This window comes from Heterocephalus glaber, unplaced genomic scaffold, assembly GCF_053883595.1.
Source record: "Heterocephalus glaber isolate CG9 unplaced genomic scaffold, H.glaber_assembly_v1.0 deba00000676, whole genome shotgun sequence".
In the NCBI taxonomy this organism is placed as follows: Eukaryota; Metazoa; Chordata; class Mammalia; order Rodentia; family Bathyergidae; genus Heterocephalus; species Heterocephalus glaber.
The window spans coordinates 26,317,395-26,335,076 of NW_028258156.1; the positions used below are offsets into that span (position 1 = coordinate 26,317,395).

Consider the following 17,682-nt stretch of genomic DNA (forward strand, 5'->3'; position numbering starts at 1 on the left):
TCCTGTTTTCCATCTTCATCAGTGTCCTGGTTGCCTGAAAATTTAGAAAGCCATGTGGAGCTTCGTGCACATTATTTTTATTTGTTGTATCATTTCTCTGATATTGTGGCTCTGAGATTAGTGCTATGGTATCACACTATCTGATAAAAATTTGTTTGATAACAGAAACATATACACGGACTCAAAAAGTTTGTAACCTATTTCTGTTAACTTTTGTTGCATTATACAATCAAATCCATACAGAACTGAAAGTTACTTAAAATTACCCTCTCTGTATCTGGGGGTTCCACATCCATGGATTTAGCCAACTGCAAATCCAAAATGTAGCTGGGCTTTGATGGCTGCGTATGTACTGAGCATGTAGTGTTTCTTGTCGTTATTCCTTAGGCAATATGGCATAACAAGTATTTTTTTTTTTTTGGTACTGGGGATTGAACTTGGGTCCTTGCACTTGCGCAGCAGGAGACGAAACCGCTGAGCTAACTCCCCGGCCCGGCATAGCAAGTAATTATGTGGCACTTACATTATGTTAGGTATTACAGTAATCTACAGATGATTTAATGTGTGCAGGAGGAGTTCCATCAGAGATCTGTAAGTATCGTACCATTTTATATAAAGGCACATGTTGCTTTGACATTCAGATTCCATGTCCTTTGGATTTACCCAGCAGTGGAATTGCTGGAGTATATGGTAGTTCTATTTTTAACTTTTTGCGGAACTTCTATACTGTTTTTCAGTAATGTCTGTACTAATTTATAGTCCTACCACTGGTTTGTAAGGTTTCCCTTTTTAATAAATCCTTACCGTCCGTCACTTTTTATCTTTTTGAATTAGTAGCCATTCTTACTGGAGTGAGGTGATATCTCATTGTGGTCTTGATTTGCATTTCCTGATTAGTAACATTGAACGTTTTTCATGTACCTGTTGACCACTTTTGTATCTTCTTTGGGGAAAGGTGTAAGTTTATTGCCCATTGTTAAATTATTTCCTTTTTCTTTTTAGTTGTTTCAAATTTCTTATATATTCTGGATAGTAGCCTCTTATCAGATAGATAGTTTACAAGTATTTTCTCTCATTCTGTAGGTTGTATCTTCAGTATGTTTTGTTTTCTTTACTGTTCAAAAGCTTTTTACTTTTGTATAATCTTGTGCGTCTATTTTTGCTTTTGTTTCTCATGCTTTTGTGGTCTTGTCCAGAAAAATCCTTGCCTATTACAATGTCCAGAAGCATTTCTGTATGTTTTCTTTTTTTTTGCGGTACCAGGGATTGAACTCAGGACCTTGTGCTTGCAAGGCAGGCATGGTGCCACTGAGCTAAATTCCTGGCCCTGTATGTTTTCTTGTAGTAGTTTCATAGGTTTTTTTTTGGTACCAGGGATTGAACTTGGGTCCTTACGCTTGCGAGGCAGGCAGCAGAACCACTGAGCTAAATCCCTGGCCCCCATAGTTTAAAGTGTTATATTTAAGTCTTCAATTCATTTTGAATTGTTTTTTTGTAACTGGTGAGAGATAGGAGTCTAGTTTCATTCTTCTGCACATGGATGTATAATTTTCCCAGCAGTATTTATTAAAAAGACTGTCCTTTTCCCAATATGTACTAGAGTACAAATGTTGAAAATCATTTGACTATAGATCTGTCAAGTGTATATTTAGACTATCTGTTGCATTGGTCTATATCTTTATTTATTTAGGCCATTAACACATTGTTTTGATTATGACAGCTTTGTAATAATGTATTTTGAAGTCAGGTAGTATAATGTCTCATGCTTTGTTCTTTTTTGCTTAGTATTGCTTTGACTATTTGGATTATTTTGTGGTTGTACACAATTTTTTTTTTTTTTTCTGGTACTGGGGATCAAACAGGTCCTTGTGCTTGCGCAGCAGGTGGCAAAACCACTGAGCTAAATCCCCAGCCCTATACACAAATTTTAACAGTGCTTTTTCTATTTCTGTGAAAAATATCATTGGTATTTAATAGAGATTGTATCGAATCTGTAGATCCATGTGGGCATGGACATTTTAGCCATATTGTATTCTTTCTATGAACATGGGATGTCTTTCCATGTTTTCAGTCCTTTTCAGTATCTTTAATCAATGTTTTATAGTTTTCATTGTAAAGATTTTTACCTTTTTGGTTAAATTTGTTCCTGATAGTTTATTTATTAATTTGTAGCTATTAAAAATGGGATTGCTTTCTTGACTTATATTTCAGATAATTAACTACTTGTATATAGCAATACTATTGGTTTTTGTTTTGTATTGTCTTGGTCCTGATGGTTTTTTGATGGAGTAGATTCATTCTTCTATCCAGCGGTTCGACAGACCTTGCTTACCTGGCTGGCAGTGGGTACATGTTAGCTAGGGTTGTGACCATAGTTCTCTGCTCATGCAGCGGGTTGCCTAGACTCTTCTATGTGGTGGTGCTTGGGGATTCCCCAGAGTAGAAAGAGGCCGGCCCAACTGCACAGCCTTTGCTTATGTTGTATTTGCTGATGTCCCATTGGACAAAGGAAGTCACATGGCCAAACTTGGGCTTCAAGAGGTAGAGAAATAGCGTCTACTTCTTAGTGATTGATGTGGTATGGTCATGTTGCACAGGAGTCATCTTATAGGCTTGGGAAGAATTGGGGGCCATCTGCAGTCTACCACATCTCTCCTAGCTTTTCTGCTACCTGTTTCATTCAGATATTTTTATTGTGTTTCTCTGTCTTACTTGGAAGGAGTACAAGAGGCAAGTGAAACAGTCCTGTGTGTCAAGAAGCGAATATGACTTCTGTCTGCTCACTCTGTTTAATTAACATGAACTCTGAACCCTGTAGTTAACAACGTGAGCGTGTGAACACTGGGGTAATGATCTTGTAAACCATCCTTCCCCCAAGGCCGTACTCTGTGCATCTTATTTTATCCTGGTTCTGATTTGTTTCTCAAGTAATTTATGTGATAATGGTAACTGATATTTAAAGATCTATTACCCAAAAATATCTGATCTGTTAGACCTGATGTTGTTGAATTGAATTGATGCTGTAGTCATTCACTGTAAACTGAATGGATGTGCCGAGTCTGAGTTGCCTGCCACTGAACAATCTTCATTTTGACCACGTGTGCCTGTGACAGCTTCCTCAAATATTTATGAAGTGATCTATACAAAATATTCCCATGGCAGGCACCAGGTGCTAAAATTGAGAAAGGTTTTTGACTTAAAAATGGCTAACAATAATTTAATTCTTATCTTGGTTGAAGTTATGTGTCTTTTTGAAGTGAAATCCTGATTCAGTGTCATCCCTGGTTGTGTGTTGAGTGTGTGCCTACTGAGGTGGGGAGACAGTGCCCTGCCGTGGCGCACTTCTTCCTATCACACGCTCACATGGCAGCCATGCCAGAATGATGAGCAGGCCTTGTTTTTAAAGATTAGGGCTTTGCCTTCCCCTCTTACCCTATAAAAAAAACACCAGCAAGATTCAACCAGCAGTGTCTTTTACCTCACCCCTCATATTTGGCTTTAGTAATTATTCTGTTTCTCTGTTTTCTTCAAATTGATGCTAAAGCTGGGCAGAGTGGTGCATAGATAATCCCAGAACTCGAAGCTGAGGCAGGAGGATCATGAGTTCAAGGCCAGCCTGCACTATATAGCAAGACCCTGTCTCAAAGAGAGAAAGAAAGAAGGAAAGAAAGAAAGAAAGAAAGAACAAACAAACATGCCAAGACAACCTAAATATATATCTTTGTATTACGGATCATAGTTATATTCTGTGGAACTTTTACTATCTTGGGATGTCGATGGGTACACTACAACAACTACAAGAAGAACAGTTTTGACATCGAATATTTTGTGTAATACTAGACCAGATAAGCTGTGTTTGTCTGCCATAGTCAGTGTGTGTGGTGAACCTGAACCTCTCAAGCAAAAAGGGGATCCCAAACTTGCTGCAGTGCAGAACCTACTTTTTGGAGAACAGCAAATTGGTTCACATGAGCCATTCTCCATGGTCTTTGTCTTTTGTTGTTTTGTTTTGGTACCAGGGATCGAACTTAGGACCTTGCACTTGTGAGGCAGGTGGCAGAACCACTGAGCTAAATCCCTGGCCCTCCATGGCCTTTCTAAAATCACTGTGGTACCCTGTGTGTGCTTCCTTTATTGTACAAATCCTTGTAAGTAAAACAAAACAGTATTAAGTCTAACCAGGTTATTTTTAGTGATGTGTTTTCTGTTAGAAAGGGTACATTTTTTTGTAGCAAGCATACCTCAGAATTATAAGAATTGCTTTTTAATTTAAATGTTATTTTATTTGAAGTGGTTAAAAACATTATATCACTTCTAAAAGGCATGGTTCAAACATAAGCTTTTGAAAAAATATATAAGTATGCCATGCTTGTCTTTTGTTGTGTCCTTTGTGAGAGATGTATACCTAAAACAAGAGCAGTGGTATTGATGATCTTTGTAACTTAGTGGATTTCTTTTTTTTTTTTTTTTTTGGTACCAGGGACCGAACTCCGGTCCTTGTGCTTGCGCAGCAGGCGGCAAAACCACTGAGCTAAATCCTCGGCCCCGTGGATTTCTTTTTTAAGGAGCAATAATGATACATTTTAAGACAGTGATGTTTTGATTGTTTTCAGATTAACTTTTTTTTTGTTGGTACTAGGGATGGAACTTGGGACCTTGTGCTTGTGAGGCAGGTGGCAGATTAACTTTTTTTTTTTTGGTACTGGGGATCGAACTCGGGTCCTTGCGCTTGTGAGGCAGGCAGCGGAACCACTGAGCTAAATCCCTAGCCCTAACTTTTTAACTGCATTAGAAAACTAGTGGTTTGGCCAGGTGTGGTAGTGCAAACCTATAATCCCAGCCCTGTGGGAGGCTGAGGCAGGAGAATTGCAGGTTCAAGCCTCACTTGGAAAATTTAGCAAGACCTTGTCTGAAGGGCTGGGGATTTAAATTAATGCAAAGGCTCTGGGTTCAACCCAGTGTCAACCCCAATGTCTCTTTCTCTCTGTCTGTCTCACACGCATGCACATGGAAAGAAAACTGATGGGTTTACTGAAGTGAATAGAAGCCATCCACTAGTCTTACATCCAGCATCATCAGGATGTAAGGTTTTCCAGATAATTTTTCTAGGTAACAGAATATACAGCTTTAATTACCAAGATTTGAATAAAGATTGCCTCTGTGCTGAAGACACACATCACATCACGATCTAACTCTTTCCAGTTCCGTCCTGACTTGTCCTTACGGTGGATGCCTTAGAGCAGCCGCCCCCAGCCTTTTTGGCCCCAGGGACTGGATTCCTGGAAGACAGTTTGTCCCCTGAGGGCTGGTAGGAGGGGATGCTTTGGGATGGTTTGGAGGAGCCACACGCACTGGACAGCAGGGTCAGGTGATGGCTCTGGGGCGGCTGTCAGTCCTGCTGCTCGCTCCTGCTGTGTGGCCACCACCCTGTCCCCTGCCTAAGAGCAGCTGCAGCTAGGCTTCCTCCAGCCTCTCCTCGTGGCAGATGTGTGCTTCCGTGTCCTTCCTGACTGGAGAGGTTGCTGTCATTTCATCTGGAGTAGGGATGCACAAGTGAGGAGGGGCATTTTATGAGGCAATCTTTGTGGCATTTACAGTATTTGGCTGACTCTAGTGTTCACATCTTGATCTCTTCTCTCCTGCTGCCCTCTGCCTTCGAGTCCTTCCTAGTCACAAATGCTGGAGAGAGTGGAGGCTTTGTTTTCATATATTGTGTGTTAAATTTATTCTATGTAATAGGTGAACTGTGCATATTTGTTATGTAGTGTTGCAGTAAAACAGGGGTTACCAAGATCGGGAAGCATTTCTGTTTTTTGTGAAAAATGCATGGATTTTTATCTTTGTATTTTAACAGCTCAGGTTCCAGCTATATATTTAATAAAGAGGTACATACTTTTTGAGTGTGATTGCATTGTTATGTGCAGTCTGCCATGTATAAAATGTTAAATGAATGGTTCCTGCTGATTTTGTGAAATGGTATATATTTTAAAGTTGTGTTACAGCATTTTATTTTATTTATTTTTTTGGTACTGCAGATTGAACTCAGGACCCTTGCGCTTGTGAGGCAGATGCAGTGCCACCGAGCTAAATGCCTGGCCCATGTTACAACATTTTGAAATTCAAATTACTTCGCAAGTTAACACTTTGATGTCTTCAGTTTTATTTTTAAAATTTAGTTTTAAATTGAAATGTATGTAATTGGGTTATTATAATATTATCTTTAATATTTGGAGAAAAAGGTGCTGGGGATTTAGGTTAGTGGTTCTGGTGCCTGCCTCGAAAGCACAAGGTCCTGAGTTTGATCTCCGGTCCAAAAAAAAAAATTGGAGAAAAATATCTTGGGAAGAAAATTGCTGTTTTGTTTTTTACATGATAGCTAAGAGTATACAGTTTTTCCTCATGGAATTTCTTAATAGGATTTACTGTATTTCCTAATAAAATTTACCCTTGGTTTTTATAGTGGGTAAATATGATCTACTTTATAGTTTTAGTACATTTTGATTAAAAGGGAGAGAGACCTGTATGTGTGTAAGTGAATTTATATATATAATCTGTATGTATTTTGCCTTGAAGTAGGAAGAATTAATCATCTAGATTCATTTAGGAAATTTAAGAATATAATCTATGTACAGTATGTATTACTTGTAAAATTTAGGCTTTCCTCAAAATCTTTTGAAATATTTATGCATTTTAAGGGGACCACACTTTTAAAAAATCCTCAAAAGTCAGTCTCTTAAGTGGTCCCAAACTAAACATAGAATAGGAGAAAAGCTAAGTTCTAATTTATTCATTCTGTTGTTAAAGTTTTTAATGTTCATGTCTGTACTCATTTAGACATACATTTAAAAAAAAATATTTGTAAACCTGAGGGTAAATTAGTACAGATGTATAATTTGTATGAAATGAGATGGCTGGGTCAGTAATGCACGTTTTAGTCAGTGAAACAGTCATTCTAACTTGTAATAGTAGCATCAGGTCAAATGGAAGTGAAGTATTTGGGTTATGGCAGAGCATTATATCATTTGTACCACTGCTGCCCAAGAAGCGGTACTCATACCTGTTCTCACTCATATTTAAACTAGGATATTTAACTCTGGAGTGCTGACTGTAAAGTTTGTTAATAATTAGTCTTGGTTTTCTGACTACTAATTGTGTTTGTCTGCTACTTTTTTCTAGTTTAGTAATGGTATCTTTTTTTTCAGAGTGGAAGTAGTTATCTAAATGATCTGACAATAGGGTAGAAGGCAGGTGTTCCAATTATTTGAGAAGTGAGTTATTTTATGTGTAGTATTTTACATACTAGGTATATTGACTGTAGTCTAACTTGAGACTTAAGGTTTCCTCAGATGATTGTCTGGGCCCCAAAGTCTGCCAACTTTCATATTAAAGAGCATTTTTTCTTTATTGGTACTGTTTCTGTAGACATGTATTTAAGTCTTGCATGTACTCCTTTGGAAAAATCTATTGAACAACAGTCCATTTGGTTTTGCTTTAAAAGTGTTTAGTGTATCCATTTCTTTGGGAGAGCTTGTAAAATGGAGCCCTGTTGATTTAGTGTTTTGGAAGAATTCACTCACTGAAAATTCCTCTCATAAAGGCTATCTTTCCTCCTCCTCATGATAAACTGCCCACATTATTTAATAGACCATTGGGGCTTTTTTTCATACTTAGATCTGTATTTATTTATTGTCTTAGTTACTTTTCTCGTTGCTGAGTCAAAATACCTGACACCTAAAGTTAAAGGAGGAAAGATTTATTTGGCTCACAGTTTGTAGAGATTTCAGGCCCTAGTCAGCTGGCTCCAAGGCAGTGTGGTATGGCACGGGGTCATCCCAGAGGAGAAACAGTCCATGGTAGGCAGGCAGGTGAGAGCACCCCAGCCCTCTTTCTGTCCCTTATATTTTATGCAGGCTACCTGCCGGAGGGTGGGCGTACCACTCACACCCTTAATCCTACCCAGAACTGTGCCAAACCAGTCAGTGGACTGATTTAGTCATCACCCTCCCTTGATCCCAGCACCCACGTACTCCAGATCCAGCCATCTCTGAAAAGCCCCACCTATGACTGACTACATGAGGCTTGTGGGGGACATCTAGACACAAGCTGTAACATTTATTTTTTGACTTTTATTAGTATATGTTGGCAGTGCATGATTACATTCATTGTAGGGAATTGGTACAGGTGCACACCACATTTTAATGCCTTTCTTCCCGCCCCTTTGCCTCCACCCCTTTTTATAGCATCAGATTCAGTTTTTGAAATCTAAAAATCTTATAAATTATATATACAGATAGAAAACCAGAATAGGCCAAAGAACATATAAAACATGTCAGACAATTGTAATCTGTTTTGTTTTGTTTTGTTTTGTTTTTTGAGACAGGGTCTTGCTGTGTAGTTCAGTCTGGCCTTGAACTCATGTAGCCCAGGCCGGCCTCAGACTTACAGCAGTGCTCCTGTCTCAGCTCCCAAGTGCTGAGATTAATTGTAATCGTTGTTGATACTGTGATGTAGTAAAATGAACCACCCGGGTGGCAAGAATTTATTTGACTCTTTTTTTTTTTTTTTGGTGCCAGGGATCGAACTCAGGACCATACACTTGTAAGGTAGATGTGGCACCATGGAGCTAAATCCCCGGCTATTTGATTCTTTTTTCATTAGAACCTAGTGACTTAGATGAAATATTTGATTTATTTAGATGAGGAAGTTGATACGTAGTTGTATTACATTCCTAAGCTACCTTTGCATTTCAAAACACTTGGAAATTTTGAGTTACAATAAAGTTGTTTGATTTAACTTTTTAAAAAATTAAAAAAAAATGTTTTGGTGTTATCAAACCTAGGGCCTCTTTCACACTAGGCAAGTGCTGTGGCACTGAGCTATACTCCCAACCCCAGATATCCCCCTCTTGGCCGCTGAGCTTCTCAGAACTCTACATGGTGACATGTGGATCCAAGAGCGAGGCCACAAACTCGGTGCTGGTAACCCACTTGACGTGCTGCCTTCTCTAAATTCGCTGGAGTCGGATTGGTGCTCAGCGCGGACAGACTGGATTGCGCAGGCGCGTGCAGTGACCGGCTTTCTCCTCGCGGTGCTGTCGAGCATATGAACATGTAGGGCCTGAGGGTGTCAGAGTCAGTTCTTGGACATCAGCTCGGCGGTATTGGAGATGAAGACGTTCCAGGAGATAGGAAAAGAGGAGACCAGGAGTACAAGATGGGGATGCAGACCCAGCGTTTGTGACTTGGGGCTTGGTTAGTGGTTCTGAGAAGTGAATTTGTGATGGCTTCTGAAGTTAAGTTTGTAACTTTTTTTTTTTTGGTACTGGGGATCAAACTCTGGCCCTTGCGCTTGCGCAGCAGGCGGCGAAACCACTGAGCTAAATCCCTGGCCCTAAGTTTGTAATTTGATAAATAAACGTATTGATTTGAAATTAATGTGTTACACTGCTGTGTCAATTATGATAAAAGAGAAAATTCTCTAATGTCTTAATGAAATTATCCCAGTAGGTTTTTTATTGTAATGTTGGGGGTTAGCTACTCTGTTGCATGTTCGAGTTGACACTACCACCTGTGATAGAGAACACTGGAAAATGTCTGTAGTAGGAATAGAAGTTAGCTGGCTATGCAGGTTCGCCTGGGATGCAAGGCTTTCAGTTCTCAAACAGGGTTAATTCTGGCAAACTAGAACAAGTTGATCTTCTGAATTTAGTGGGTAGATGCCAAAGTCTAGATGCCAAAATTCAGGTACCAATGAATCTGGAGGTTTAGGCTGCATTATTTTGGCTCTTTGAATGTCACCTCTGTGATACCACTATGGCTTATGGCTTTATGTAATCATTGTTTTCTTTAGCAATTTGAGGTAGAACATTCCAGTTAAGGAAACAAAAGGAATTTAAATGGTTTCTGAAAGTCACATCGCTGGTAAACAGCAAAGGTAGATGTGGGACTGAGCAGTTCCTCATCAGAGTTAATACAGCTATAACTGTGTATCTCCTAATTATTAAGATTGAGGAAGGAAGAACATCCTTACTGGCCATTTAAGCATAAAACCAACAGTATTGGTTACTTTTTCAGAGGGTAACTTAAAGCTTCTCATAAAAAGATATGAACCAGTGCTTTATAAAAATGCAGGCAGCACCTGCCTTGCAAGTGCAAGGTCCTGAGTTCAATCCCCGATACTGCAAAAAAAGAAAGAAAAAAAATGCAGGCATACCCGTTTTTTAATATAATTTCAGTGCCATTAGAGATCATAAAATAAACTATATTATACGGAGATGTCATTTGTGTAGAATTGAATGTTTTTATTTGAGCTGTGTTTTCTTTCTTTTTCTGGTTCTGGGGATCCAACTCAGGACCTTGGGCTTGCGAAGCAGGTGTGGTGCCACTGAGCTAAATCCCCAGCTGAGCTGTGTTTTCGTAAGCAATGCATAAAAACAGAAGGAAAATAGCTGGATTTAGGGCAGGGTTTTTTTTTTAAATGCCTTATTTGTTATTGTTAGTAAAGGCTTTTGTTTTGTTTTGGCTCCTATTATGTGCTAATATTCTGACACCCTGTAATTTATTGTTACACAACAATAGCAAACATTATCCTATGAGTAACTTTTAATTAAATTCATATTCTTCAGGTAAAAAGAACATATTCACACGGTACTTATAGAGCTGGCCCAATGCGACAAATAAGCTTGGTGGGAGCAGTTGATGAAGAAGTGGGCGATTACTTCCCTGAGTTCCTCGACATGTTGGAAGAGTCACCGTTTTTAAAAGTAAGAGGAGATAATCTCAGCCTCCTGAATTGTGGGTGTCAGTTCATGCTGTAGGTGTTACAGTGAGTGGCTTTTTCAGAGGTATAAGCACGCTGGTCTTATTTAAATTGAAGGGAGGGCGAGGAAGACGGGAAGCAGTCCTGCAGAGTGCGTTGCTGAGACTTCGGCTTCGTACAGTGCAGTGGTGAGGCAGAAAGTAACATTTCCTGCCACTGTCTCTTTGGAAAACACGGTTCCTTCCATCTGTTTATCTGCTCTTTTCAGACTAAGTGTCAAAGGATTTAAGGACGGGACGAGTGCCTGCAAAACTAAAATGTTTAAGACAAAAGAATGGAAGTTTTGCATTGTGGAAAACTGTACGTGGTTTAGCATTGGCCGTACCTTTGTGGGTTAAGCAAACCCTTATTTCACCTTTCAAGGCTTCCATTTCTTCCTCTATAAAATAAGACATTTAGGCCATGTAGCACAGTGTCCCGCTAAATTCCTTAAAGAATTTCTAGCCTGATTCCTTTTTTTTTTTTTTTGGGTGCCAGGGATCGAACTGGGGTCCTTGCTCTTGCGAGGCAGGAGGTGGAACCACTGAGCTAAATCCCCGGCCCTCTGATTACTTCTTTGTAAAACAGCCTCTGCGTCCAAGAAATTTCTTTCTGTGGAGCGCTGGGACTCCCCGCCGCGACTCGCCTGTGGCTGTGCGGTGGGTAATGCACAGGGCAGCGCGGCGAAGCTCGTGGGTGAGGCCTCGGGAAGCGGGCGCCCTGTGGGAGACCAGCTCCCCTGTCGTGCTCATCGTGTGATACGTTTGCGCGCTTGATTTTCTATACCTCTTTCACCCTATTGTATTTCTTTTTCCTTTTATCCCTTTTCTGTTTCTTCCGACTAGTTATATCATGGGATTTGCATTTATTATTGAATAATATTTTTTAAATATTTCAGAATATTATTTAAATGGTTGCTTCAAATTTAATTTCAAAACAAATGAACTGTCAGGGATTTAGCTCAGTGGTTCTGCTGCCTGCCTCGAAAGAGCAAGGTCCTGAGTTCAATCCCCGGTGCCAGAAACAAACAAAACAAGACAAGTGAACTAAATCCATTCTTTTTTAGAGAAATTTGATAGTCCTTCCCTCTTTTAGAAGAGGATATAATTTTTTTTAATATCATTCTCATCATTTTATACACAGTGGCCTTTGGAAATACATTTCTTTTCTTTTTTTTCCTCTTGCCCTCTTTCCTACTCCCCACCCCATTTTCTTTTCTCTTAAAAATATTTTAGTCTTTGGTTTAGACCAACAACCTCTTCAAGACAGAATTAAACAGAAATAGACTTGGATTTTGATTTGGTTTCCCTTTTTGTTTTGTTTTTTTTCTTTTTTGGTACCGGGGATCGAACTTGGGACCTTGTGCTTGAGAGGCAGGCGGTGGAACCACTGAGCTAAATCCCCAGCCCTATTTTGTTAATATTTGATTACTAACCAAAGAGGTATCTGGGTTTTATTTGTTTGGTTTTTGTTTGTTTGTTTCTGAGACAGGGTTTCACTGAGATTCAGACTAGCCTCGAACTTGGGACCCTCCTGCCTCAGCCTCCCTAGTGCTGGGATTGTAGGCATATGCTACCACATTCTGCTCCTTTTTTGGGGGGGTACCTGGGATTGAACTCAGGACCTTGCGCTTGCCAGGCAGGCGTGGTGCCACTGAGCTAAACTCCCAGCCCCTCTGCTCCATTTTTTAAATTCAAATTTCAGGGCAGGGGATTTAGCTCAGCAGTTTCACCACCTGCTGCGCAAGCACTTCAAGGACCCAAGTTCGATCCCCCCCAAAAATTCAAATTTCATCGTTGGGCTAGGTGTGGTGGCACACACCTATAATCTTAGCCCTTGGGAGGCTGAGGCAGGAGGATCACTGTGAGTTTAGGGCCAGTCTGAAATGCATAGGGAGACTTGTCTCAAAAACAACAAAACAAAACAAAAAACCCAAAAAACCCCCCAAAAACAACAAAAAACTTTCATTGTTATTATTTTTTTTTTGGTACCAGGGATTGAACCCAAGGCCTTTCTGCTTGCAAGGCAGGTGCAGTGCCACTGAACTAAATCCCTGACCCTTCATTGTTAATTTTTATAGATTATTATGGAGAGCATTTATTTTGTCAGCTTATTACAATCACATGACCCATATGTTGGGCAGAAGGAAGAATAACATGATGAATGCAGTGAGTCAAACTTCTGGCAGGGAGGGAGGGAACCATCCAAGAGTAATTATTCTCTTGATATGTTTGAAATAGAACTTTTTGAAGGTAAACATGAATATATGGGGATATATTCAATGTAGTATATATTTCACATTTGTAAGTTGTATGTGATCGAGTGTTTGTGAGCAGACCAATAATCTCTAATGTATATTTGAAGATACATTTTGAAATAACAGGTTTCTGTGTAATCACTTCTCTCTAGTGTACACTGCCATGGGGGACGCTCTCCAGTCTCAAATTGGAGAGTCGCAAAGATAGTGATGATGGCCCCATCATGTGGGTGCGTCCCGGAGAGCAGATGATCCCTGTGGCCGATATGCCAAAGTCACCTTTCAAAAGGAAACGGTATGTCAGACACATGCTTTTACTGCTGAGATGAGATACTGTATGTTAGGGCATGTGTGCACACTTGTGTGTCTCTGTGTGTGTTGGAAATTGGAAGGAGGAGGAAGGGAAAGTTAAGAGCGCACTTGGAAGGTAAATTCAAAAGTAACTATACAATGCTGCCTTAATTTGTCAGAAGACATCCAGGATAAATAAGACACAGGAAATGTAGGCAAATGACAGTAAATTTTAACTAGGAATGGAAAAACTGTCACTCCTACAGAGACATTATAAACTGTTTCGAAATGAACTCCGCAAGAAATATTCAGAACCCATATTCTGAAAGCTGAAGTGTCTTGGGGGACACGGACAGCACCGGATCGGCTGGGCAGAATGATGCCTTCACAGTGCTCTGCACTGTACCTGGGCTCACGGTCCCAGCACTGCATAAGATGATTTCAAAGTTCGGGAAGAAGAACACTGGGAAGAGAAAATAAATGGAAGGAGCATGTTTTCAGATAAAGCAAATCACTATAAAACTCAAACAGATGACTGGAATAGGATAGAGTCCAGAAATAGATCTGAGTATACTGAGAACCGGATGTATGAGACTGATACAGAAAGGAAGATTGATAGAAACAGAGCTCTTCTGTTAAACAGGAAGTTAGAGATTTAAACAGAACAGGTAAAACAATAAAAATATCTGGAAGTAATCTTAACCAAAACCAAAAAAAAAAAGTATTAATACTATTTAGGAATGAAGCAGTAGTTAGCACATGATGGACAAAAAATGTATAAAAAGGATTCCCAAAATTGACAAGAAAAATGAAAAATAATCCAGAAATATAATCCTCAGGCAGAGTTTATTTTTAAAAAAAGGATTTTTCACTTATATTTGCAAATAGCTTTGGGAAACCTGAATACAGTGGTAATATCAGAGGCTCATAAGCACAGGAGGAAGCAGTCTTATGTTGCTGAGAGAAGGGTGAGCTGCTGTAATAATTTTGTGAAAGTATAAGGCAGTGCCTCATGAATTAACATCTAACAGTGACTCCTACCTTGGGGGATCTATCTCAAGAAATAAAAGCACTGAGCTGGACGCAGTGGCGAGCGCCTGTAATCCCAGCACACGGGAGGCTGAGGCAGGAGGATCGCTGCGAGTTTGAGGCCAGCCTGAGCTACAGAGTGAGTTCAGGGGCAGCCTGAACTGCAAAGGGAGACCCTGCCTCTAAAAAAAGGAAAGAAAGAAGTAAAAGCAGTGAAGGTTAATATGGAGGAATTGTAGAAGTGTTGGTAATAAGAAAAAAAATTTAAACCTGCCTGAATGTCTACCACAGGGGGAATGTAGAATATATTTTATACATTCTTATTAAAGAGTATGGTGAAATAATTGAAATGGTCTTTATGTCTTTTGATGTAGACATGTGTCTAGTATGATTGTTTTTATGAAAAGAAGTAAAAAATAAAACTCCATGTGTAAATGTGTATTTATGTGAGCATAGAGAAGGTTTGGAAAGATATGTCTACTAAGTTAATTAACATTGTGGGAATTGAGCTGGTGCTGCTAGGGAAGATATTAGCTTTTTCTCTAGATACCTAAAATGGTTTTGCTGGTTATGGTGATTATTAATTAAAATAAAACTAAGCAAAAAAGTCATTGGCTAAGCAGTAGGTTATCAGCAGGGACTATACTGGGCTTGTTGCCACTGTGTCTGTAACTCTTCAACACCGTGTTTGGTGCTTAGTAATTATGGGATGAATGAAATTTTATAAATGAATTCCTACGTTGTTAATAAATAAGATTGAGATGGGCATGATGGTGTATGCCTGTAATCCTATTACTTGGGAGGCTGAGGCAGGAGGATCGACATAATATGTTCAAGGCCAGCCTGGACTACATAGTAAGTTCAAGGACAGCTTGAACTACATAGCAAGACCCTGTCAAAGAAGATGGATGTGTTTTTCAAGGATTCTTAACTCTTGCTTCCTGTGAAAAGGTAATAACCTTTCAAGCCCACAAGTTTGGCCTCATTAACATCACATCCTAATGGGTCAGGGCACATGAAGTGCTTAGCACAGTGCCTGGCACTGTGGCTTTATTAGCTGGCCAGACCTAATGCGTGCAAAGGTGAATTGTAGTTCTGTGTGTGTGTGTGTGGGGGGGGACTGCAGTGCAGTGTTGCACAAGCACTAAGTAAGGGAAAGCGACATGAAAATCATAGATGAAGATGAATAATGACTTCTGGCCGGAAGAGTTGTCCTCCCCCCTCTCCTGCTTTGCAGCAGAAGCAGAGGGAGGTCGAGTGGGCAGCAGAGTCTGTGGCTGAGGACCCTAGGAGCTGAGTGGTGGAGGGCGGGCTGGGAGGTGCTGTGGCTATGCTGGAGTCAGGACTTCCCTTCGCCCCTCTGTGCACTGTTCATGTCCTGAAAGCACTTCCTACCTGTTTTTTTCTTGCTAATTTTTCATTTTTACTGCACTTCTGTGATTAGAATATGAACTCCCACAAGGGCAAGGAGTTCACTTGTCACTAATGTTTCATGTGTGAACCTTGTGCCTAGATAGACCCTGGCATACAGTGTGTGTCCTGTAAATACTGAGTTACTGCACTGCTAAGTTACCTTTGTGTTCGTAAGCCAAATAACCTGAGTGGGGCAGGGTCCCACGCAGATCAGACCCAAGCCCCAGGCGAAGACTCGGGGTGCCATCGACCTCCTTCCCCTGGGGATAGGACCAGCCCTCATCCAGGGGGTCCCTGGGACTGATTGAGGTACTGAACCCCGTACACATGCACCTGGGATGGAGCTTAATTCGTAATTAGGCTCAGCCAGAGATAAATAACAATAACTAATAATAATATGATCATGATAACAATGCGCTGTAACAAAAGATAGGAATGTGATATGTCTTTCAACATATCTTACTTCACTTCACCTTTTCATTTAAAGGAAGCACTTCATGGCTTTTCTGTGCAGACCTGAATTTTCAGCATCTGTACTTTGCCTTTAGGGCCATGGTTGAGTAAGATAGGGGTGACTTGAGCAGAAGCACTCTGATGCCAGGACAGTGCTGCATTTGATAACGAAGGCTGCAGAGTGACTGATGGGGGAGGCTGGGTTTCCTGGACTGAGAGATGACCAAAGCTGAGGGAGATGCTACCAGATTGCATAATGCTACTCAGACGATGAGCAATTGAAAACTTAGGAATAGTTTATTTCTAGAATTTCCTGCTTAATAATTTCTAGCCACAGTTGAACACAGGTAACAGATGGCAGAAGGTGAAAATGCAGTCAAGAGGGGACTGCTCTGGAGGGAGGCCGGGGTAAACCACGGATCTTATCCAAGTAGGTTTTCCTTACAGCTGCCACTTAGGGGAATTCTTGTTCATTTTAAAAATACAACTTGAGGTGCTGGGGATTTAGCTCAGTGGTTCCACTGCCTGCCTCGAAAGCACAAGGACCTGAGTTCGATCCCTGGTACCAAAACCAAAAAAACAAACTTGATTTGAGAGCTGCTAATTTACAGTTTCCTTTTGTCTGAATTATGTGATTATTGAATGTTTGAAATGAGCCTCAGAATATAAATGTTACTCTTTTTAAAAAACAGAACTACCAATGAAATAAAAAACCTCCAGTACCTACCTCGAACCAGTGAGCCTCGTGAGATGCTCTTTGAAGACAGGACACGAGCCCACGCCGATCACATTGGCCAAGGCTTTGAGCGGCAGACCACCGCTGCCGTGGGGGTGCTGAAGGCCGTGCAGTGTGGAGAGTGGTGTGTACAGCTGCGGCCGCGTGGGGGAGGCATGGGAGAAAGTCTCATTTCCGCCTATATTTGGATATCCTGATTGCATAGTTACGTGAAAGAAGATTTTACATTGCTAGAATCTGGTCATTTGGGTTGAGTGAAATAATTTAATTTTCTAAGTGAGTAAAGGGGGAAAAATTAAGGTAAAAGGAAACCTGGATTTACTTGGTGCTTACTATATGCACACAGATGTAGTCTCATTTACTTTTATCAACTACTTTTTGCCCCCTATTTATTACACAGGAAAACGGAGGCTCAGGGCTATCAAATAACTTTCACCTAACTCTTACAGTTAACAAGGGTAGAGCTGAGACCGATTTCAGATCTGGCCCTAGACTTACGTTATCTTTTTACTTTTAGGTTTAATATCTCTTAAGTATTTGTCTGTCTGTAGTCTTTTTTTCCAAACTTTGCTTACAAGTTTCACTTTGAGTATGTTTTCCTTTGAAGATTTTTTTGGTCTTTATTATTACTTGATCGACACATAATGATTATACATACATGTAAATATAATATTACATAATATACATGTATATGCATGAATATAAT

At 40.2% G+C, this 17,682-nt stretch overlaps 1 protein-coding gene across 2 annotated transcripts in view; it reads left to right on the plus strand.

Annotated features, from left to right (window-relative positions):
• The window catches only part of Rsbn1l (round spermatid basic protein 1 like), an 85,770-nt gene that overhangs the window by 42,785 nt on the left and 25,303 nt on the right, over nt 1-17,682 (plus strand). For both annotated transcript variants that reach the window (XM_087206728.1, XM_004839829.4), the window contains exons 4-6: nt 10,625-10,762; nt 13,207-13,349; nt 16,933-17,100. In XM_087206728.1, the coding sequence (XP_087062854.1) occupies nt 10,625-10,762; nt 13,207-13,349; nt 16,933-17,100 (449 nt within the window). The remainder of the gene's footprint in view (nt 1-10,624; nt 10,763-13,206; nt 13,350-16,932; nt 17,101-17,682) is intronic.